The 20,819-nt window shown below is 43.7% G+C and overlaps 1 protein-coding gene across 3 annotated transcripts in view; it reads left to right on the forward strand.

The window, feature by feature from the left end:
- The window catches only part of CD99L2 (CD99 molecule like 2), a 584,389-nt gene that overhangs the window by 423,682 nt on the left and 139,888 nt on the right, over positions 1-20,819 (forward strand). For 2 of the 3 annotated variants that reach the window (XM_069212402.1, XM_069212401.1), the window contains one exon: positions 5,791-5,832. The exons of the other annotated variant lie outside the window; for it this stretch is intronic. In XM_069212402.1, coding sequence (XP_069068503.1) covers positions 5,791-5,832 — 42 coding nt within the window. The remainder of the gene's footprint in view (positions 1-5,790; positions 5,833-20,819) is intronic. 3 annotated transcript variants of the gene reach the window in all.

Below are 20,819 nucleotides of genomic sequence, written 5' to 3' on the forward strand. Positions count from 1 at the left end.
CGGTCACATTTGTGACTGAGTAACCCGTCTGCCAAACTCTAAGTAGTGTCCAAAGTATTGACATCATATTTGTATTGTTAATTGTTAGAAATGGGGTCTCTATTTGGTAGTCGGTTTGCACCCTGTCCAAGTAGGGACCCTCATTTTAGTCAGGATAAGGGAGATACCCAGCTCAGATAACCCCTGCTCACCCCCTTGGTAGCTTGGCACAAGCAGCATGCTTATCTCAGGAGCAATGTGTAAAGCATCTGTATTTGAAACACAGTAATACGTGAAAACACTACAAAAGGACACCACACCAATTTTAGAAAAATAGGCAATATTTATCTGTTTAAAACAAGACCAAAACGATAACAATCCGACATACAATAATAACAATATATGAATTTTGCAAGATTTAACTTAAAAATACAGTTCCTTGAAGTTGATAGCTCCACTTGGGGCTATCACAGCGTAAAACAAACAGTCCAGGCCGGCTGCGGCATCGCAGACCAGCTACAGTGTCGGGAAGACCCACAAACAGTACCTTTGGATTTGAAGGGCGTCGCGATCCTCGTGGTGAGCTCCGGAGAGCGGTGTTGTGGTGTCGGTTCTGGGGTCGATGTGGGGGTCATTGGACCCTTGAAGTCACACGCGTTGCGGATCAAACTCTGGGCTGATGAAGTCAGGAGCCTGGCGTGAATGATGTCGGGGCTGCGGTGTTAAGCGGGAGAATGCGATGTGGGGTGCCCAAAGGTCATGGTGCAGGTAGCGGCTCGGTGACCGCGTCCAGCAGTGTCAGTGAGACCAGGGCTGTGGTGTGAAGCAGGGCGGTGTGACGTGCGGTGTCACCAGGTCACAGTGCAGGCACTGGCGTTGTTGCTGAAGCGCTGTCGCCGGTAGGCCCTAGTCGACGTTGCGGCGCGGGACTTCTCCGGGGAGCGTTTACGGGTCATGGTGCAGATAGGTACGTATGTTGACGACACTGGAGTCGATGGTGATGGCATTGGTGTACCGGGCTGCGATGCAGGACAGGACAGTGCCTCTTACTCTTTATGAGCGGTGTCCACAGGCCACGGTGCAGGCAGCGGCGTTGGTGTCGCAAGGAGCGGCATCGGCTGGGATGCCCAGGCTGCGCTGTGGACAGGCGATGCCGGAGTGTGGGGCCCACAGGTCGCAGTGCGAACAGCAGCTCGGTGAAGTCATTCGATGACAGTGTTGATGAGACTAGGGTTGTGGGGCAGTACGGCTCTGTACAGCGTCAGCAGGTCACGGTGCAGGCCAGCGGCATCATTGATGGTGTCGCAGTGGTTTTTCTCCTTGAACAGCACAAAACACACAGTTCCTAGTGCTGTAGGAAGATGAAACTGAAGTCTTTGATATCCCTGAGACTTCCAACAGGAGGCAAGCTCTACTCCAAGTCCTTGGAGAACGTTCTCAAGCAGGAAACACAACAGAGTTCACCCTTTGCTCTCTTTTAAGGCAGAAACCGCAACTGCAGGCCAGTCCAGCAGAGCAACATCAGTATTCCTCTTCCAGCTCTTCAGCTCTCTCCTTGGCAGAGGTTCCTCTTGATTCTAGAAGAATTCTAAAAGTCTAGGTTTTTGGGTCTAATACTTGTACCGCTTTCTGCCTTTGAAGTTAGCAAACTTCAAAGGAAGGTCTCAGTTTGCAAGATCCTGCCTTGTTCAGGCCAGGCCCTAGACACACTCCAGGGGGTTGGGGACTGCATTGTGTGAGGGCAGGCACAGTCCTTTCAGGTAAAAGTGACCATTCCTCCCTCCACTCTAGCTCAGATGGCTCATCAGGATATTCAGGCTACACCCCAGCTCCCTTTGTGTCACTGTCTAGGGGAGAGGTGTAAACAGCCAAACTGTCAAACTGACCCAGACAGGGAATCCAAAAACAGGCAGTGTCGCTAATGGTTTAAGCAAGAAAATGCCTACTTTCTAAAAGTGGCATTTTCAAACAAACAATCTAAAAACCAACTTTTCTAAAAGATGTATTTTTAAATTGTGAGCAAGACCCCAAACTCCAATTTCTATCTGCTCTCAAAGGGAATCTGCACTTTAAAGTTATTTAAAGGCAGCCCCTATGGTAACCTGTGAGAGAGATAGGCCTTACAACAGCGAAGACTGAATTTAGCAGTATTTCACTGTTAGGACATGCAACACACATCAGTACATGTCCCACCTTTAACATACACTGCACCCTGCCCATGGGGCTACCTAGGGCCTACCTTAGGGGTGACTTACATGTATAAAAATTGAATGTTTTGGCATGGCAAGTGGGTACACTTGCCAGGTCGAATTGGCAGCTTTAAAACTGCACACACAGACACTGCAGTGGCAGGTCTAAAACCTGTTTACAGGGCTACTTTTGTCAGTGCTGCAGACCCACTAGTAGCATTTGATTTACAGGCCCTGGACACCTCTAGTGCACTTCACTAGGGACTTACAAGTAAATCACATATGCCAATCATGGATAAACCAATCAACAGTTCAGTTTATATAGGGAGCACTTGCACTTTAGCACTGGTAAAGTGTGCAGAGACAATAAAACCAGCAAAAACAGAGCCCAATGCACCGTATAAACAGTGGGTCAGAAGGCAAAAAGACAGGGCAGCCACGCCAAAAAGCTGCCAAGTCTAACATTAATATTTTCATTTGACAATCTTGTACCAAGATAAATGCTTGGTTATAAATGTATCCTTCTATCCACTACAGTGGAGAGGGGGTGTTCATTGGTCATCAGTCGAGTCAGTGGTACAGTGATAGACCTGGGGAAAATATACGATAACATCAAACTTGAGCCACTAAATTATGCCATTGTACAGCTACAAGCTACATCTTGTTGTATTGCACTGTATTTGTGATACTGAAAGACCTAACCCGACTAAATTAAGGCTGATGCAAGAAACGGGCAATTCTAGGGTATTAATGAAAAATGTCATATGCACAAAGTTGTGTCAAAAACATTCATAGGTGTTTGTGAATCCTTACTAACACGCTTTACTGGCTGTTGACCGCGTTGGCAGTAGTTTTTCATGAATTTGTTTACGCCCTGTTCCGAGAAAAATGTGCAATCTGAAGGCCTATGTTAAAAACACATGTAAGCTGGCCTTCTCCCTTTTTCTTTCCCTTATTCACACAATTACAGTATGGGGTTTTGAAACACGCATATTACACGTTTGCATTCACATTCCTAGTAATCTGCCTCACGTGGCGTCCTGCATTCTCAAAAACCTAAAAGGTGGTAAATATTGTCCCACTTGGGGAATTGGGCTATATTGTGCAAATTACACACAGACAAGTAAAACACACCTACAACAACACCACTGATGGGGCTACATGACTTTCCATCATCATCTATTATTACAGTAATAAATGAACATGCAAGTCACAATGTATACTAATAATGTGTAGCAAAGAAACATAAGTATTGTACGAGTGGCAGAAACTGTTGAATTGATTCACACATAATCAGACAACCTATAAGCTCCTAATTATGGAGCTGTAAATAACATCACACAAATACTTGTCAGGAAAGAGTATGCAGAAACATACGCAGCAGCACCCCTCCCTTTTCAGCTGCACACTCTTGATCTACATCACATGTGTGTGCCTGAAACTGGAAGGTGTGGATACCATCTTCTCTTGCTGTTGGAATGAAGTGCTCCAAACTGTGGCACAATGACAGACCAGCATGGTTCACAGACTCAACCCAAGATTCAAAAGTACAAGAGGAACCTCGCAGCTCCTGGGACTGTTTACATGGTCATGTATGTGGCAAAAAACCTAGCTGTCCTTTTTGCCACCAGTAGTGAGCGGATGAGTGTTGCCTACTACGCACTCTTGACTACACAAACTGACAGTGCCCGGCACTCGGCAGTGACTCCATGAGTTGTGGATAAGGTGTGGAGGAAATGGCAGGATACAAAGCATTGTTTGAAGGAGGAATAATTTACCCACAACCTGCTATCCGAATCCATGGAGATGACTACGTCCGCACAAAGACTCATAACCAAAAGGAGAATCTATCCTCTACATTTCTCTCAAGCAATACTATAGGCGTCCAGATTTGTTGGTCAGTGCAGTCAATGTCCAGAGTATGTTTCCAAGTCATAGACATCTGACTGTACAACAGCTTCAAGGTGTTGTCCATTTTATCTTCACAAGAGTTATCATCTCACTAGACTACTGATGTAGACCATTATCACTGTTACCGGGGTGTGAGCATAACACTCTCCTACAAGAGCCTTCTAAACCTCGCCGCCTCAGAAGACAGGCATAGTAAGATGTGTGGGGGTGGAATTGTGGGTGTTGCGGCAAGCAATGCTACCTGCCACAGCTAGCATCAATAGTTCATGTCCTGCCCCTCACCGAGGAGTAGTGCTACAGATTGTGGAAGGGTAAGTGTGGGTATGTGTCTGTGTTTGTGTGTGGATAGAAATATTACATCAGTATACATAGGAGGCAAGCCCTTGGTACTTTAAACAGACACCCACCAATTGTAGTGCCAGTTTTAAACGGGCTGTCAGTCAAGGAAGGTGAAATTAGAGATGGATTATGTGGAGAGGTAGCATGGAAGCAAGAAGAAAAGAAAATAAGTTCCAGTGTATCTCAAGAATGTGTATAGGCCGGGGCTGCAAAAGTGAAAGATTAAATGATCCCGTAATTATAAATAAAGGAAACGTAGTTGTATTACTGGAAACCGATATATTGAAGTGTCCTAAAACAAATACAGAGAAAGTGTCCATGAAACATGTACTCCTAACTTGCTTGCCAAGTACAAGTTCAACATCGCAACAACGTGGCCCTAGTTTACAGTTCTTCTTTGAAGTCAAATACAGTAAGTAGGGAGAGTGGCATAGGGGATTAAATAGAACTTTGCTAGTTGCAACAGTTAGGTTATATATATATACATTATATCAGCAGGAGGAATGAGAACTGTAAATTGGGAAGTTGCAGATTCACAGACTGCTTATAATTGTGTATATTAAACATGTCATGGTTAAGAATATAATTGTCATGGTTAAGAATATAATGTTGCATCAATGGCTTGGTCTCTTGCCAAGCAGAATGTAATTTCACTGGCTGCAGAGAGAGTCGGTGAAACAACCTTTTGATCGAACTGATGCCCAAAAGTTATAATTAAAAGCTCTTGATGTGAAAAATGTATAATCTCATTCTGGTTCAAGACCCTTAATTCTATCACAAACCATCTATGCTTTTACTGTAAGGCTGTATCACATTTGCAGGACCCTTTCTTTACATGCTAGGAACCCCGGCTGCAGCTGGTGCCTCCATATGTGGCCTCCTGAACTGAACACAATATACGGCACAAAGTACCCCTGCCCTATATTATAAGGATATTGCAAGTTACGACGACCTCTGTGACCATATAGACTAGAGCATTCAGAGTGTTTTGTGCTTCAGTCTTTTCTTTCTCGCAATGAATTACAGTTTCTACAATAAAATAAAAGTTCACATTTTTTTTTTCCTTTTGTAAAAATATGCGTTCTGGCAGTAAACAATTGTTATCACCACCACATTGTTTAACCACAAAGGAAAGTGCTAAACATGTTAGTTTCAGAGAGGGAATCATTAGTGTTAAGTCACGTTTGCCCATCTATCTTTTTATTTTTATTTTTTTTAAATGATGGGTATATCTTTCAAATGTTTTCTTTGTGTGCGCTCACGTCTGCAATCCATAGAACTTTAATATGTAAGTTGCAACAAAATGCCTTATTAAATGTTTTTCTATCAATGTTACATGTTGTGAATTTAACACTGGTAAATCCTATTCCAGGCTCCAAAAAGACAGATAGCTCTTCTGGCGGTACAAAACCTGGTAAGGAGCCTTACACCGGCTGCAGCTCTCCGGCTGTACACTCCCTTTCTCTTTGGGTCTCTGCTTACCAGCGCTGTTGGCTCGCTGGCACTTATTCTGTGTCCTGTTACTTAATCCATTCTCCTGCACGGGATGAGAGAACATATCACAATGCAAGCCTTTGCTGCTTTCTCTTCCTAGGGATGTAATTCCTTGCTTTCTGCAAACCTGTTGGGCTCTTCCTCTCCCTTTTGCATGGTTTTGCTTACTTGTTCTCACTCATTAACGATAGTAATTAACTGGGCGTTTGTATCCACTGCTGCTGTCCTTCGCGTCATAATGAGAAATGGCACTAATCCTTTTTTTTTTTAATTAAGTTAATTGCATCCATAGTTAGATTTAATTTCAAATATTTCTTCTGAAAGTGGTTTGAAAGCTGGTTGTGCAAAGCCAGAAGTGATGTTGGAAGGTCAGGTACTGTGAAAGTCTGTGGGTGTGTGAAAAGTGAGCTACTGTATTGGTACATGGAATGTATGAATCTGATGGATACTTCTACCTGCGGATTCCTCATCTCTTGAATCTCCCAAGACACTAGACTGAATCCAGAAAAAACTGCTCTCCTATGCTAGTTGGTAGCATTTAACTCTCCATTGATGCTGAGCACCCATGCGGAAATTACATCACCACAACAATCCAACCCTCCCCCTCCCCCCAGCACACAGGTGTCTTTTTTTTTTTCTTCTGTTTCCATCAATGTGGATCCTGAGAGCTTCCCCTTTAGCATTATTCCTTCAAGATAATCACTTATCTGCAGTGCTGTCGGGATATGTATAACCCCCTAGATATTCTTACGTTAGAATCCGCCCACTCACTGTTAACCAGCAAATCATCCAAGACATTGAAGGCTAGATCGGAGGAGAGATTCTTTGGTGTCAAGACGCTGCTCCCTTTCACGCAGTCGGTCTCTTGAACGCAGTGCTTAATTTGTAAATAAAAAGGTACCTGTGCCGAAAGCCCTCCTCTTAAACACGCGGCTTCTGCAGTTAAATGTGTGAACACGGAATACTGAGGCGGCATAATCCTGAAGCCATTGCGGACCTCTTTACTCCATTTATTGCCACTTCCTGCCCCTTCAGCTCACTCTTGCAGCTTTCTAATTTCTCCCTTTGTGACGCTTTTTCGTTTTTCCCTTCCTCCGTCTTTCCCATATCTGTCTTTTGCTCATAGCAAATGCTTGAGGCAGAAGAATAGGGCCGGAGCTCAGCACCGGAAACAACAAGCACAAATTAAGCACTGCTTGAACGGCGACTTGAGTCCCTAGCTAAGACTTTGTCCATAGAGCCAGACCCGGCACTGTTACAGTTGATACTGACATTGTTTTGCCATGCTCCTGCTGGTACACCCTCGGGAATCATGGAGCAGCTGAGTCCCCTGACTGAGCTTCCATGGGCACATATTCCCTCATTGTCAGTCAGCCTCGCTCTGCTTTTCCTTAGTACTTCACTGAAGACCTCGCCAGCCACACCCCTAGCAGCGCCTCTGTCTCCGGTAGCAAATTTGCTGAAAAACAAAAGAAATGCTAATGTGCTTTAAATGCCAAACTCAGCAGTTAGAGGAGGAGTCACATTGTAGGCCCTTTCCAAAAGAATAATGCTATGATTATTTGTGTAATCCAGTTGGTTCAGATTCTGATCAGATCCAGATGCCTGACATGGTACCACAAGACACTGAAGATAGAAGTGAGATGGGCAGTTTCTTCCTCCAGCAAATACTGATTCAGGTGAGTATGAATATGAGGGGCCTAAGTGTTTCTCTAGAAGTGACCATGGAGTGCCATTCAGGGTGTTCCCTGAGGAGATGCTGTTATTCACTGCCGCTTTGCAAAAGATGGCAAAATGTTCTGGATTTGTCCTTATATTTAGAGGATCACTAGCAAACATGCTTGCTGAAATTTTATAGCCAACATTTTCGCCATGGAGCACCTACTCCCATTCATTGGAGCCTATTCTGTTTTAGTTTTGTGGGGTAAGCTGCCATCTGCTCCAGAGATGTACAGTCCGGTTAACCTTGATTGCTGCCTGCTAGTGACCCAAGGTTCCTGGCAACTCATTTCTCACTAGAGGGTCTTATAGCAACGACATATTCCATCTCTAAGCAGAACCTTGGCTCGTATCCAGTGGCTCTCCAAACCATGAATCCAAGAAGATAGAGGCCATGAGGAAAAATAGTTTTCATTATGGAACCTAACACTGCGTTCCTTGAATATGACCTGCCCACTAGTGTGCTGCCCATATGCGCTGTGAGAGATGGCTCAGATGATTGCATCAAATTTTGCAGGAAGTGCCATTCAGAAGACAGTACATTTCAGGTGGATTTGGTTGTGCATTGAGACCCGCTATGCCCATTCCACCAGGGCAAAGGGCCCTTCTTCAGTGTTGTCCATTAGCGTTCCTATTCTGGACATCTGGCAGGCTACAATATTGGCTTTGGTCTACACCGTTATTGTTACCAAATATTCCTACTTTGATTCTGCAGTCTGCAGGGATGGCCAGTTCACCAGATCTGTTCTGCGGGTCTTTTTGGTTTGACCATTTCCTCAGACTCTCCACCACCGAAGTACTGCTCTTGTGTGCACTCAAGAGGTGAGGAATCTGTAGGTAGAAGTACCATTATTAAGAACCCTGTTGAACATTGGTACTCGCAAACATTTTCCCAAGGGCCATAAAGTTTAGTCTGTGGTATAACCAAGGGCTGCACTGATGCCAGTAGAGTGGTGGTTGGGACGAGGGGGGGGGGGGGGGGGTGAAGGGTGGAGGGGAGCAAAGTATGTTCATCTAGTGGTTGAATTGCACAATGTGAAACCAGGAAATGTGGGCTCAATCCCAGCTTCACTACTTGACCAAACTGTGAGATCATAGACAATTCATTTATTTCACTTTCCCTCCTAACATCCTCCTCCTGACATATTAGAGGACAAAGAAATGCATGGCTTCAGGGAGTGCGCTGTACAAAACCTTCTCCTGTGTTTAATTAATTAAACTATTATGTAGTTCATAAGTAATAGCAACCCAGCCCAGACAGAGGGTGCACATAACAACTGATTCGCCTCTTAGTTCTCTGTTGGCATTGTTGTCTGGGTAGGGAGAAACATGAATATTTCTAAATTCATGTTTGAAAAATATCACTTAAAAAAAAAAAAATCTCCTCATTACACTTTAAAAAATACTTCATTGCACTGAAGTGATGTACTAAGTCAAACGATTCTTCATGTTAATAAAATACACTTTTTTAATTTTGATGAGAATATCATATTTGTTCGATGGCATGTGTAGCTGCAGATACACATGCTGTGCACATCCCGCCATCTGGTGTTGGGCTCGGAGTGTTACAAGTTGTTTTTCTTCGAAGAAGTCTTTTCGAGTCACGAGATCGAGGGACTCCTCCCATTTCGGCTCCATTGCGCATGGGCGTCGACTCCATCTTAGATTGTTTTTTTTCCGCCATTGGGTTCGGACGTGTTCCTTTTCGCTCCGTGTTTCGGGTCGGAAAGTTAGTTAGAATCTCAGAAAAATCGTCGGTATTGTTTGCGCTCGGTATCGGGTTAGTTACAACAGATCGACACCGACTTTTGAAGAGCTCCGGTGGCCCTTTGGGGTTTTTTCGATTCCCCGTCGGGGCCTGGTCGGCCCGGCCACGTGTCTCTTCATAGCTGATGGAACGGACCCCATTCCGCTTCTGCCCAAAATGTCATAACAAGTATCCGTATACAGATCAGCATCTGGTCTGTAACTTGTGTCTGTCTCCAGAGCACAAGGAAGATACTTGTGAAGCCTGTTGAGCGTTTCGGTCCAGGAAGACACTAAGAGACCGAAGAGCAAGAAGACTGCAGATGGCGTCGGCGCCGACAGGACAAGGGCGTTTCGAGGAGGAAGAAGAAACCTTCTCCATCCAGGAATCGGACTCGGACGAGCTCGATCCAGAAGAAACGCCGAAAACCGTGAGTAAGACGTCGAAGCATAAAACTCACGAGAAAACCACAAAAGCCCAGGGGACGCCACCGCCAACAGGCCATGGCTTAACCCGAAAAATAGGTGACCGATCATCGGCACCGAAAAAGGGCACGCTGGTGTCGAAGTCATCCGACTCCGTTCGAGATACCGCCACACAGCAATCTCGGGCCCGAGAGAGCGGCTCCGAGCAAGTTCGGCACCGAGACAGCTGCACCGAAATGAGTCGGCACCGAGAAACGACAACGCCGAAAATAAAAAAGATTTCGTCGGAACCGAAAAAAGTAGCCGAAAAAGTTTTGATACCGAAACATCCGGCCTCAGAACCGAAATCAAGTTCCTACACAGAGGAACAAGGACTGTCCTCACAAATGAAAATAAATAGATTTGGACAGGAATTGGTGACAATACAGGGAGTGCAGAATTATTAGGCAAATGAGTATTTTGACCACATCATCCTCTTTATGCATGTTGTCTTACTCCAAGCTGTATAGGCTCGAAAGCCTACTACCAATTAAGCATATTAGGTGATGTGCATCTCTGTAATGAGAAGGGGTGTGGTCTAATGACATCAACACCCTATATCAGGTGTGCATAATTATTAGGCAACTTCCTTTCCTTTGGCAAAATGGGTCAAAAGAAGGACTTGACAGGCTCAGAAAAGTAAAAAAATAGTGAGATATCTTGCAGAGGGATGCAGCACTCTTAAAATTGCAAAGCTTCTGAAGCGTGATCATCGAACAATCAAGCGTTTCATTCAAAATAGTCAACAGGGTCGCAAGAAGCGTGTGGAAAAACCAAGGCGCAAAATAACTGCCCATGAACTGAGAAAAGTCAAGCGTGCAGCTGCCACGATGCCACTTGCCACCAGTTTGGCCATATTTCAGAGCTGCAACATCACTGGAGTGCCCAAAAGCACAAGGTGTGCAATACTCAGAGACATGGCCAAGGTAAGAAAGGCTGAAAGACGACCACCACTGAACAAGACACACAAGCTGAAACGTCAAGACTGGGCCAAGAAATATCTCAAGACTGATTTTTCTAAGGTTTTATGGACTGATGAAATGAGAGTGAGTCTTGATGGGCCAGATGGATGGGCCCGTGGCTGGATTGGTAAAGGGCAGAGAGCTCCAGTCCGACTCAGACGCCAGCAAGGTGGAGGTGGAGTACTGGTTTGGGCTGGTATCATCAAAGATGAGCTTGTGGGGCCTTTTCGGGTTGAGGATGGAGTCAAGCTCAACTCCCAGTCCTACTGCCAGTTCCTGGAAGACACCTTCTTCAAGCAGTGGTACAGGAAGAAGTCTGCATCCTTCAAGAAAAACATGGTTTTCATGCAGGACAATGCTCCATCACACGCGTCCAAGTACTCCACAGCGTGGCTGGCAAGAAAGGGTATAAAAGAAGGAAATCTAATGACATGGCCTCCTTGTTCACCTGATCTGAACCCCATTGAGAACCTGTGGTCCATCATCAAATGTGAGATTTACAAGGAGGGAAAACAGTACACCTCTCTGAACAGTGTCTGGGAGGCTGTGGTTGCTGCTGCACGCAATGTTGATGGTGAACAGATCAAAACACTGACAGAATCCATGGATGGCAGGCTTTTGAGTGTCCTTGCAAAGAAAGGTGGCTATATTGGTCACTGATTTGTTTTTGTTTTGTTTTTGAATGTCAGAAATGTATATTTGTGAATGTTGAGATGTTATATTGGTTTCACTGGTAATAATAAATAATTGAAATGGGTATATATTTTTTTTTGTTAAGTTGCCTAATAATTATGCACAGTAATAGTCACCTGCACACACAGATATCCCCCTAACATAGCTAAAACTAAAAACAAACTAAAAACTACTTCCAAAAATATTCAGCTTTGATATTAATGAGTTTTTTGGGTTCATTGAGAACATGGTTGTTGTTCAATAATAAAATTAATCCTCAAAAATACAACTTGCCTAATAATTCTGTACTCCCTGTAGAGCCAGACTACACTCAAAGAAGGCTCCACATCCAAAAAGAAACGGGAAAGATCAGCACTCTCCCTCCTGTTAGAATGAAACGCAAACTTGCCTTCCAGGAGAAAGACAAGCAGCCACAGGCAAAGGTGGCTAAACAAGTAAGCCCGCCACCGTCTCCACAACGCTCGCCGCAACCATCACCGGTAGCCACTCCACCTATGATGCAATCCCCGACTCATACAGGGATGAGTCAAGATGACCCAGACGCATGGGATCTTTATGATGCGCCAGTGTCAGATAATAGTCCTGACCGTTATCCAGCTAGACCGTCTCCACCAGAAGATAGTACAGGCTACCCACAGGTGGTGTCGAGGGCAGCGGCATTTCATAATGTCAGCCTGCATGCAGAGCCCATTGAAGACGACTTTCTATTTAATAAACTGTCGTCCACACACAGCCAGTACCAGAGTCTCCCCATGCTACCTGGAATGCTAAAACACTCCAAACAAGTGTTTGAGGAGCCTGTAAAAGGAAGGGCCATTACTCCAAGAGTGGAGAAAAAATATAAACCGCCACCAACAGACCCCGTGTACATCACACAACAGCTAACACCGGACTCAGTTGTAGTAGGGGCAGCTCGCAAGAGAGCAAACTCACATACTTCAGTAGATGCACCACCTCCAGATAAAGAAAGTAGAAAATTTGACGCAGCAGGGAAAAGGGTGGCGGCACAGGCAGCAAACCAGTGGCGTATTGCAAACTCACAGGCTTTGTTGGCCAGATACGATAGGGCTCATTGGGACAAAATGCAACACTTTATAGAACATTTGCCCAAGGAGTTCCAAAAGAGAGCACAGCAGGTAGTAGAAGAAGGACAGAGTATCTCCAACAATCAGATACGGTCAGCAATGGATGCAGCAGACACAGCTGCTAGAACTGTCAACACAGCAGTGACAATAAGGAGACATGCATGGCTACGTACATCAGGATTTAAACCAGAAATACAGCAAGCTGTGCTGAATATGCCATTTAACGGACAGCGGTTGTTTGGGCCGGAGGTGGACACTGCTATCGAAAAACTTAAGAAAGACACTGATACGGCCAAAGCCATGGGCGCACTCTACTCCCCACAGAGCAGAGGCACATTTCGAAAAACACAGTTTCGAGGGGGGTTTCGAGGGCAAACCACAGAACCCACAACCTCACAGAAAAGGCCCACTTATCAGAGCCAATATCAGCGGGGAAGTTTTCGGGGACAATATAGAATGGGACAGTTCCAAAAAAGTAGAGGGAAGTTCCAAAGTCCCAAAACTCCACAAAACAAACAGTGACTTACATGTCTCAAATCCCCAACACGTAACACCTGTGGGGGGGAGACAAACCAAGTTCTACAAACAATGGGAGGAAATTACAACAGATACTTGGGTATTAGCAATTATCCAGCATGGTTATTGCATAGAATTTCTCAATTTCCCTCCAAATGTCCCACCAAAAACACACAATATGTCAAAACAACACATAGACCTTCTACAACTGGAAGTACAAGCGTTGTTACAAAAAGAAGCAATAGAATTAGTACCAGTTCATCAGAAAGGAACAGGAGTTTACTCTCTCTACTTTCTCATACCCAAAAAGGACAAAACTCTAAGACCTATATTAGATCTCAGAACGTTAAACACCTACATCAAATCAGATCACTTTCACATGGTGACATTACCGGACGTAATCCCACTGCTCAAAAAACAAGACTACATGACAACACTAGACCTAAAGGATGCATATTTCCATATACCGATACATCCTTCACACAAAAAGTACTTAAGGTTTGTATTCCAAGGGGTCCATTACCAATTCAAGGTGTTGCCATTCGGAATAACAACTGGGCCAAGAGTTTTTGCAAAATGCCTGGCAGTCGTAGCTCCACATATCAGAAGGCAGCAAATACATGTGTTCCCGTACCTAGACGATTGGTTAATCAAAACCAGCACGCTGGAACGGTGTTCACAAAGTACGTCATAGAAACCCTCCACAAACTAGGTTTCTCAATCAACTACACAAAGTCACACCTTCTGCCGTGCCAAACACAGCAATACTTAGGTGCGACAATCAACACAGCAAAAGGGATTGCCACTCCAAGCCCACAAAGGGTTCAGGCATTTCACAATGTAATACAGACCATGTATCCAAAACAAAAAATACAAGTCAAAATAGTGATGAAACTCCTAGGCATGATGTCCTCATGCATAGCCATTGTCCCAAACACAAGGTTGCACATGTGGCCCTTACAACAGTGCCTAGCATCACAATAGTCACAGGCACAGGGTCAACTTCTAGATCTGGTGTTGGTAGACCGCCAAACATACACCTCGCTTCAATGGTGGAACAGTATAAATTTAAACCAAGGGCGGCCTTTCCAAGACCCAGTGCCACAATATGTAATAACAGATGCCTCCATGATAGGGTGGGGAGCACACCTCAATCAACACAGCATCCAAGGACAATGGGACACTCAGCAAAAACAGTTTCACATAAATCACTTAGAACTATTGGCAGTATTTCTAGCGCTGAAAACATTTCAACCCATAATAAGCCACAAACACATTCTTGTCAAAACAGACAACATGACAACGATGTATTACCTAAACAAACAAGGAGGAACACACTCAACACAGTTGTGTCTCCTGGCACAAAGAATATGGCATTGGGCGATTCACAACCACATTCGCCTAATAGCACAATTTATTCCAGGAATTCACAATCAATTAGCAGACAATCTCTCTCGGGATCACCAACAGATCCACGAATGGGAGATTCACCCCCAAATACTGAACACTTACTTCCAGAGTTGGGGAACACCACAAATAGATCTATTTGCAACAAAGGAAAACGCAAAATGCCGAAACTTTGCATCCAGGTACCCACAAGATCAGTCTCAGGGCAATGCGTTATGGATGAGTTGGTCAGGGATATTTGCTTACGCTTTTCCCCCTCTCCCACTCCTTCCATATCTGGTAAACAAGTTGAGTCAAAACAAACTCAAACTCATAATAATAGCGCCAACATGGGCAAGACAACCTTGGTACACAACACTACTAGACCTCTCAGTAGTGCCTCATGTCAAACTACCAAACAGACCAGATCTGTTAACGCAACACAAACAACAGATCAGACACCCAAATCCAGCATCGCTGAATCTAGCAATTTGGCTCCTGAAGTCCTAGAGTTCGGACACTTAGACCTTACACAGGAATGTATGGAGGTCATAAAACAAGCTAGAAAACCTACCACTAGACATTGCTATGCAAATAAGTGGAAAAGATTTGTTTATTATTGCCATAATAATCAAATTCAACCCTTACACGCATCTGCCAAAGAAATCGTAAGGTACTTACTACATTTGCAAAAATCAAAGCTTGCTTTTTCTTCCATTAAGATACATCTTACCGCAATTTCTGCTTACCTGCAAATTACGCACTCAACTTCACTATTTAGGATACCAGTCATAAAAGCGTTTATGGAAGGCCTAAAGAGAATTATACCACCAAGAACACCACCAGTTCCTTCATGGAACCTCAACATTGTCTTAACACGACTCATGGGTCCACCTTTTGAAATGCAATACTTAACATGGAAGGTTGCATTTTTAATTGCCATCACATCTCTAAGAAGAGTAAGTGAGATTCAAGCATTTACCATACAAGAACCATTTATTCAAATACACAAGCATAAAGTAGTTCTACGGACAAATCCAAATTTTTTACCAAAAGTCATATCACCGTTCCACTTGAATCAAACAGTAGAATTACCAGTGTTCTTCCCAAAGCCAGATTCTGTAGCTGAAAGAGCACTACATACATTAGACATCAAAAGAGCGTTAATGTACTACATTGACAGAACAAAACTAATTCGAAAAACAAAACAATTATTTATTGCTTTCCAAAAACCTCATACAGGAAATCCAATCTCTAAACAAGGCATTGCGAGATGGATAGTTAAGTGTATTCAAACCTGCTATCTTAAAGCAAAAAGAGAACTGCCTATTACACCAAAGGTACACTCAACTAGAAAGAAAGGTGCTACCATGGCCTTTATAGGAAATATTCCAATGACCGAAATATGTAAGGCAGCTACATGGTCTACACCTCATACATTTACCAAACACTACTGTGTAGATGTGTTAACGGCACAACAAGCCACAGTAGGTCAAGCAGTACTACGAACATTGTTTCAAACAACTTCAGCTCCTACAGGCTGAACCACCGCTTTTGGGGAGATAACTGCTTACTAGTCTATGCACAGCATGTGTATCTGCAGCTACACATGCCATCGAACGGAAAATGTCACTTACCCAGTGTAATGCCACAAACAGATGTACACTTGGTAAGTGACATTTTCCTTACAAGTCACTTGCAAGATGACTTTAAAAATCAAGGTGTTCCTAAAGTTAAGTGGTGCAGGACACCCTATTTACTTTCTTCTTTGTCTTGAATTAACCATTAAATAGATGTTGTGCTGAGCCTAAAAAACAGCAGCTCAGGTCTGCTGTTGACCAGGTGGCCTCCAGTAAAGGTCAGGAGGGCCGCTTGCGCCCCCGCGCCCTACTTTGAGTATCACTGCTCTTGAAGTTTGAAACAGTGAATAAATTGTTGTTCTATTTTGCTTTGTCTTGCCTCTGTGGGCACTGGAAAATGAACGGGAAACTAGCATTTGCGCTCCAGGATGTTGCTTATATGGTTCTGGTGATGCTATTTACAGAGTGATGCCTGGTTTAGAGACTGAGTTTAACTGAACCAGCTGGTGAAGAAGAGCAGTTTCAACCTTTTCAGATCCAGTCTGGCACTTTGGGAGATTCAAAAAGTGAGGAATCGGCAGGGAGATGAAGTATCTTCCAGAAATATTGTTACTAAATGTAAGAAACTTGATAATTTGTGATTCAGGGACTGCTTCTAAAACTGCTCTCTTTCTCAATTAGTTGGTTGCTTAGTCCAGTGCACCACTGTGGCTTTTGCAGAATAGATCTTCTACATGCCCTGTTTGCTACCATACCACACATGAATATCAATGTCAACACTAATCCTTGCTTGAATAGTATGTAACAAAGTCAGGTGAAAGCACATGTGCACTTTCCAGTTGCATGCAAAAGGGGATTGCATTTGTACTCAGTGGTGGCATATGCTTCCACCTGTTTCTAAGGCTCAGGGGGTATAGCAGTATCAGTGTTTCTGTTCTGTTCTGATTGAGTCTTTCTAAGGGGATAGGGATGCCATTTTGGAGAAGTATCTGAAGAGGTGCAACACCCCTGGAACTAAGAGTGGATATGCCTTTACACCGTATTTGTTGAGTGCTTTTTGAGTCAAAGTTTTCAAGTATCATGTAAGCTGATGAGCAAAGTTCGAAGTGGTTAGCTTTGGCTTGGGTGACTGAGGAAGTCGAACACCACATCAAGTACCGTAGATTGTTCTCTGCTGAGCCATTTATTGTATGATGTGTTATGGCTCTAAAGTCCTATATTATGTGTTCTTTATAAGAATATCCAGGTTGGTACTACATCAAGTGACCACGTTTTTGCCAAAAGGTGACTACTGGAATTTTTTTTCAGAAATAGTACTTTTATTAGGACATTGTTTTTGAGGCCCATGCTGCACAAGGACAGCTAGTTTTTATTATAATTTTTGTACTTTTTTTCTTTAATAGCATTAGTGGAGCGTGCCATGAAAAGGGGAAAGTGGAGAAACGTCTTGAGCATTACATCACTGCAGTCTAAGGTGCAGACTTCAATATTGAAAGGAGAGCAGCTTTATTGACACATCGTTGATGTGCCCGAAGAGCAGTATTTGTCTTTGCATCTGCCCTGTTAGAAGATTGGGTAGAAGGACTGAATGGACATGAATGTTGCCTAGATAACTCTGATTCACATTATAGTTCCATAGTGAGCGTTGGAGTGAATAGTGTGCAGACAAATTCTGAGAAGCCCTATTAGACTCCAAAGGTAGCAAGATTTGAGCAGTGTTCCAAGCATAATACACCATGCTAGAGCACTTTTCTTTAGAAGCAGTTTTCACAGGTCAGGGATGGATGCCAAAACACTTTAGCAGTTGCGTCAGACTATGCTAGCCCAAAGGTTTAGGTGGCAGGTTTTTGTGTATGTTTAGACTTTATATTCTCAAGTATTGTTCACTGTGGGATGTTTGTGTGTCCTGACTTCATATTCAAAGTCACATTAAATTTGAAGTAGGACCTCTTGCTGGTTAAATTATAGTTGTTTTCCATTCTTCGTTCTACATTCTTCATTCCACAGTGATATGTTTTTCTATGTTATTTATTTTAGGCAAATGTGCAATATTTATTATTCATAATCACCTTGTCAGATTTTCAAATGTAAAGTGCAATAGGGTGAAGCAAAAACAGTTTTTAATGCTATTCAAATTCGAGATCTGGTTGCTGGTGGTTGGGTAGGTGTACCACAGGTAATGAAGGTGCTGGCCACACCCAGGTGTATGAGCCAACTGAGTCACAAGGCCTTTGAGATGATGATAATTATAGAGATCTAGGGAAAATGATGACATGTAATCTCCTGCAGAAACCCGCTTTCCTTAAGTTTTGTTTCTGTATATAAATATCATTACATTTTTTGTTAAAGGTGATTGTGGGGTGGGCTGTGGCTTTTGAAAGGCTAAACCTTCAGTCTGGGATGCCCCCTGGTGACCCACATCGCTCAGTGTCCCACCTACTCTGACTGACCACGCCCACAACCTGGGAATCATCCTCGACTCCTCCCTAACAATTACCCGACAGGTAAACGCATTCACCTCTTCCTGCTCGCACACCCTCCGCCAGCTCCGCAAAATCTTCAAATGGATCCCGGACGACTGCTGCAAGACAGTCACCCACACCCTAATCACAAGCAAGCTCGACTACGGCAACGCACTCTACGCTGACACCACGACAAAGAACATCAGGAAACTACAACTCATCCAAAACGCCACCGCCAGACTCATCCTGAACTTCCCCCGCCAGGAACACATCTCCCAACACCTGAGACTCCTCTATTGGCTCCCAGTGGAGAAGCGAATCAACTTCAAACTACTGACCCACACCTACAAGGCCCTTCACAACATCAGACCGGCCTACCTGAATCATCCCATCTCTTTCCATAACCCCACCAGACCCCTCCGATCCGCCCAGCAGGCACTAGCCACCATTCCACGCATCCGGAAAACCACCGCCAGGGGAAGATCTTTCACCTACCTTGCAGCCAAGAGCTAGAACAACCTACCCACACACCTCAGACAAAGCCCATCACTCACCATCTTCAGGAAGAACCTCAAGACATGGCTAAATGAATAGGGCCCAGACCCACCCCAGTGCCTTGAGACCCTCGCGAATAAGTAGCTGCTCTTTATAACTTTAATAACTTTATAGCTTCATTATAAAAAATGATTGATTGATTGATAGAACCTTCTTGAGTCTAGGGGGAATAAGTTACACAGTACCACTTTAAAGTTAAGACAAGTGGGTAACAGTTAAAAGAAAAACAGAAGCTGAAGTGATTTGCTTTTCACTTAGAATTGTTTTTCTAATTGTAAGCGCATCATTTCAGTGCTTGTATTTTTGATGGGTTTATCAAGTTTGTTATTGAAATGTAATGTACAGCATGTAAGACACAACATGACCTTTAAGGGTTTTTCTAGTTTCCAACAGCATTTTTCTCACAGTTTTGCACATTTGAAAAAATAAACAGCCTAAAGGTTTAACAGTACGAGACACAGGAGGAGTAGAATATACTAGCATGTGCACCCTTCTTGCTTGCCTCCCCTTCTTACTCCCCCCACCTCCCCTCCGCCCCAAACAAAGTGGGACAGATAATTGTTTCGGAACACTCTTGTTGGTTGGAACAGTCCGTCGGGTGGGTGGGGTGGGGGTCTGTGTCTTTATTCTCCTCTCCTCCCACTGGGGTTGCCATTTCACTCCATGTCATCAGTGACTCTGCTTCTGGTCTTATTTTTTTTATTTTTTATTTTTTATTTTATTGGCAACCTAATGCCTTGTGGATATTGTAGTCTTGGCTTGTTTCTATTGAACTAATTAGACTAATACACCTCACAGCAGTGAATTTCCAGAGGACTGGCAACGGTGTCCATGATAACATGGAATGAGATGGTCTCCCTACTTTTACCAGCATTTCAACATAAAATATTTTGTGCACATAAGCTACAATTGCTCAAAACGTTGTCTGATTTGGACACAAGGTTACTCTTATATTGATTCTGTAAAATGCCAAAATGCCTTTGATATTTACCACACTCCGATTATTATAGATAGTGCTTGACATTAAAACGGAAAATGTAGGATTTTCATACAATTTATTATTCTGATGTACTATAGTCGTAGACTCCTGGTCTTTTCTATATCTCCTGGCATTAGACTGGTTCTGGAATGTTACATGGTAGCTACTCATGTATGCATGTTTGTGGTGCTAATCGACTCCTCGGTTACCTTGCACGACTACCACAAGTGACGGAGCACAGCGGCATATAGACCTGCAATTTAACTTCAGTTCCTTGCACCTCACTCCAACACAGATCCAGAGCTCTGCTCTTTAGTTTGTCAGACTTTAACATATGCCAAAATCTCCTTTTCTACAGAAAGTATGCAAGGAAAGATGCCTCTCTGAAAATGATAGACTTCAAGCTATGCCACGACTGGGGGAACCGATGTTCCTTCAGCAGATGCATGATGTCTGCCTGTGGTGTCTAGAGTCTAGGTAAGACTTAGTCATGCGACATATGCTCTCTGAAGCACCCAAAAGCCACAAGACAGTGGGAGGAAGGCAAACTATACATCACTGAGCACAAAAAGTGAGGCTAGTCTCAATCTTTATGGTCTGACCTTCTCCTGGTCAAATTCAGTGATCGGTTTCTCACTAGATCCTGATCCCACTCCACGTCTGTGTCTTCAGACAAGTCGAAGATTAAGTCCAAGGACAAATCATGCTACAAGCACAAGAAGTGCAAGAGGGACTCATTTCTGTTTCAACCCTCCCATG

This window comes from Pleurodeles waltl, chromosome 2_1, assembly GCF_031143425.1.
Source record: "Pleurodeles waltl isolate 20211129_DDA chromosome 2_1, aPleWal1.hap1.20221129, whole genome shotgun sequence".
NCBI classification, from domain to species: Eukaryota; Metazoa; Chordata; class Amphibia; order Caudata; family Salamandridae; genus Pleurodeles; species Pleurodeles waltl.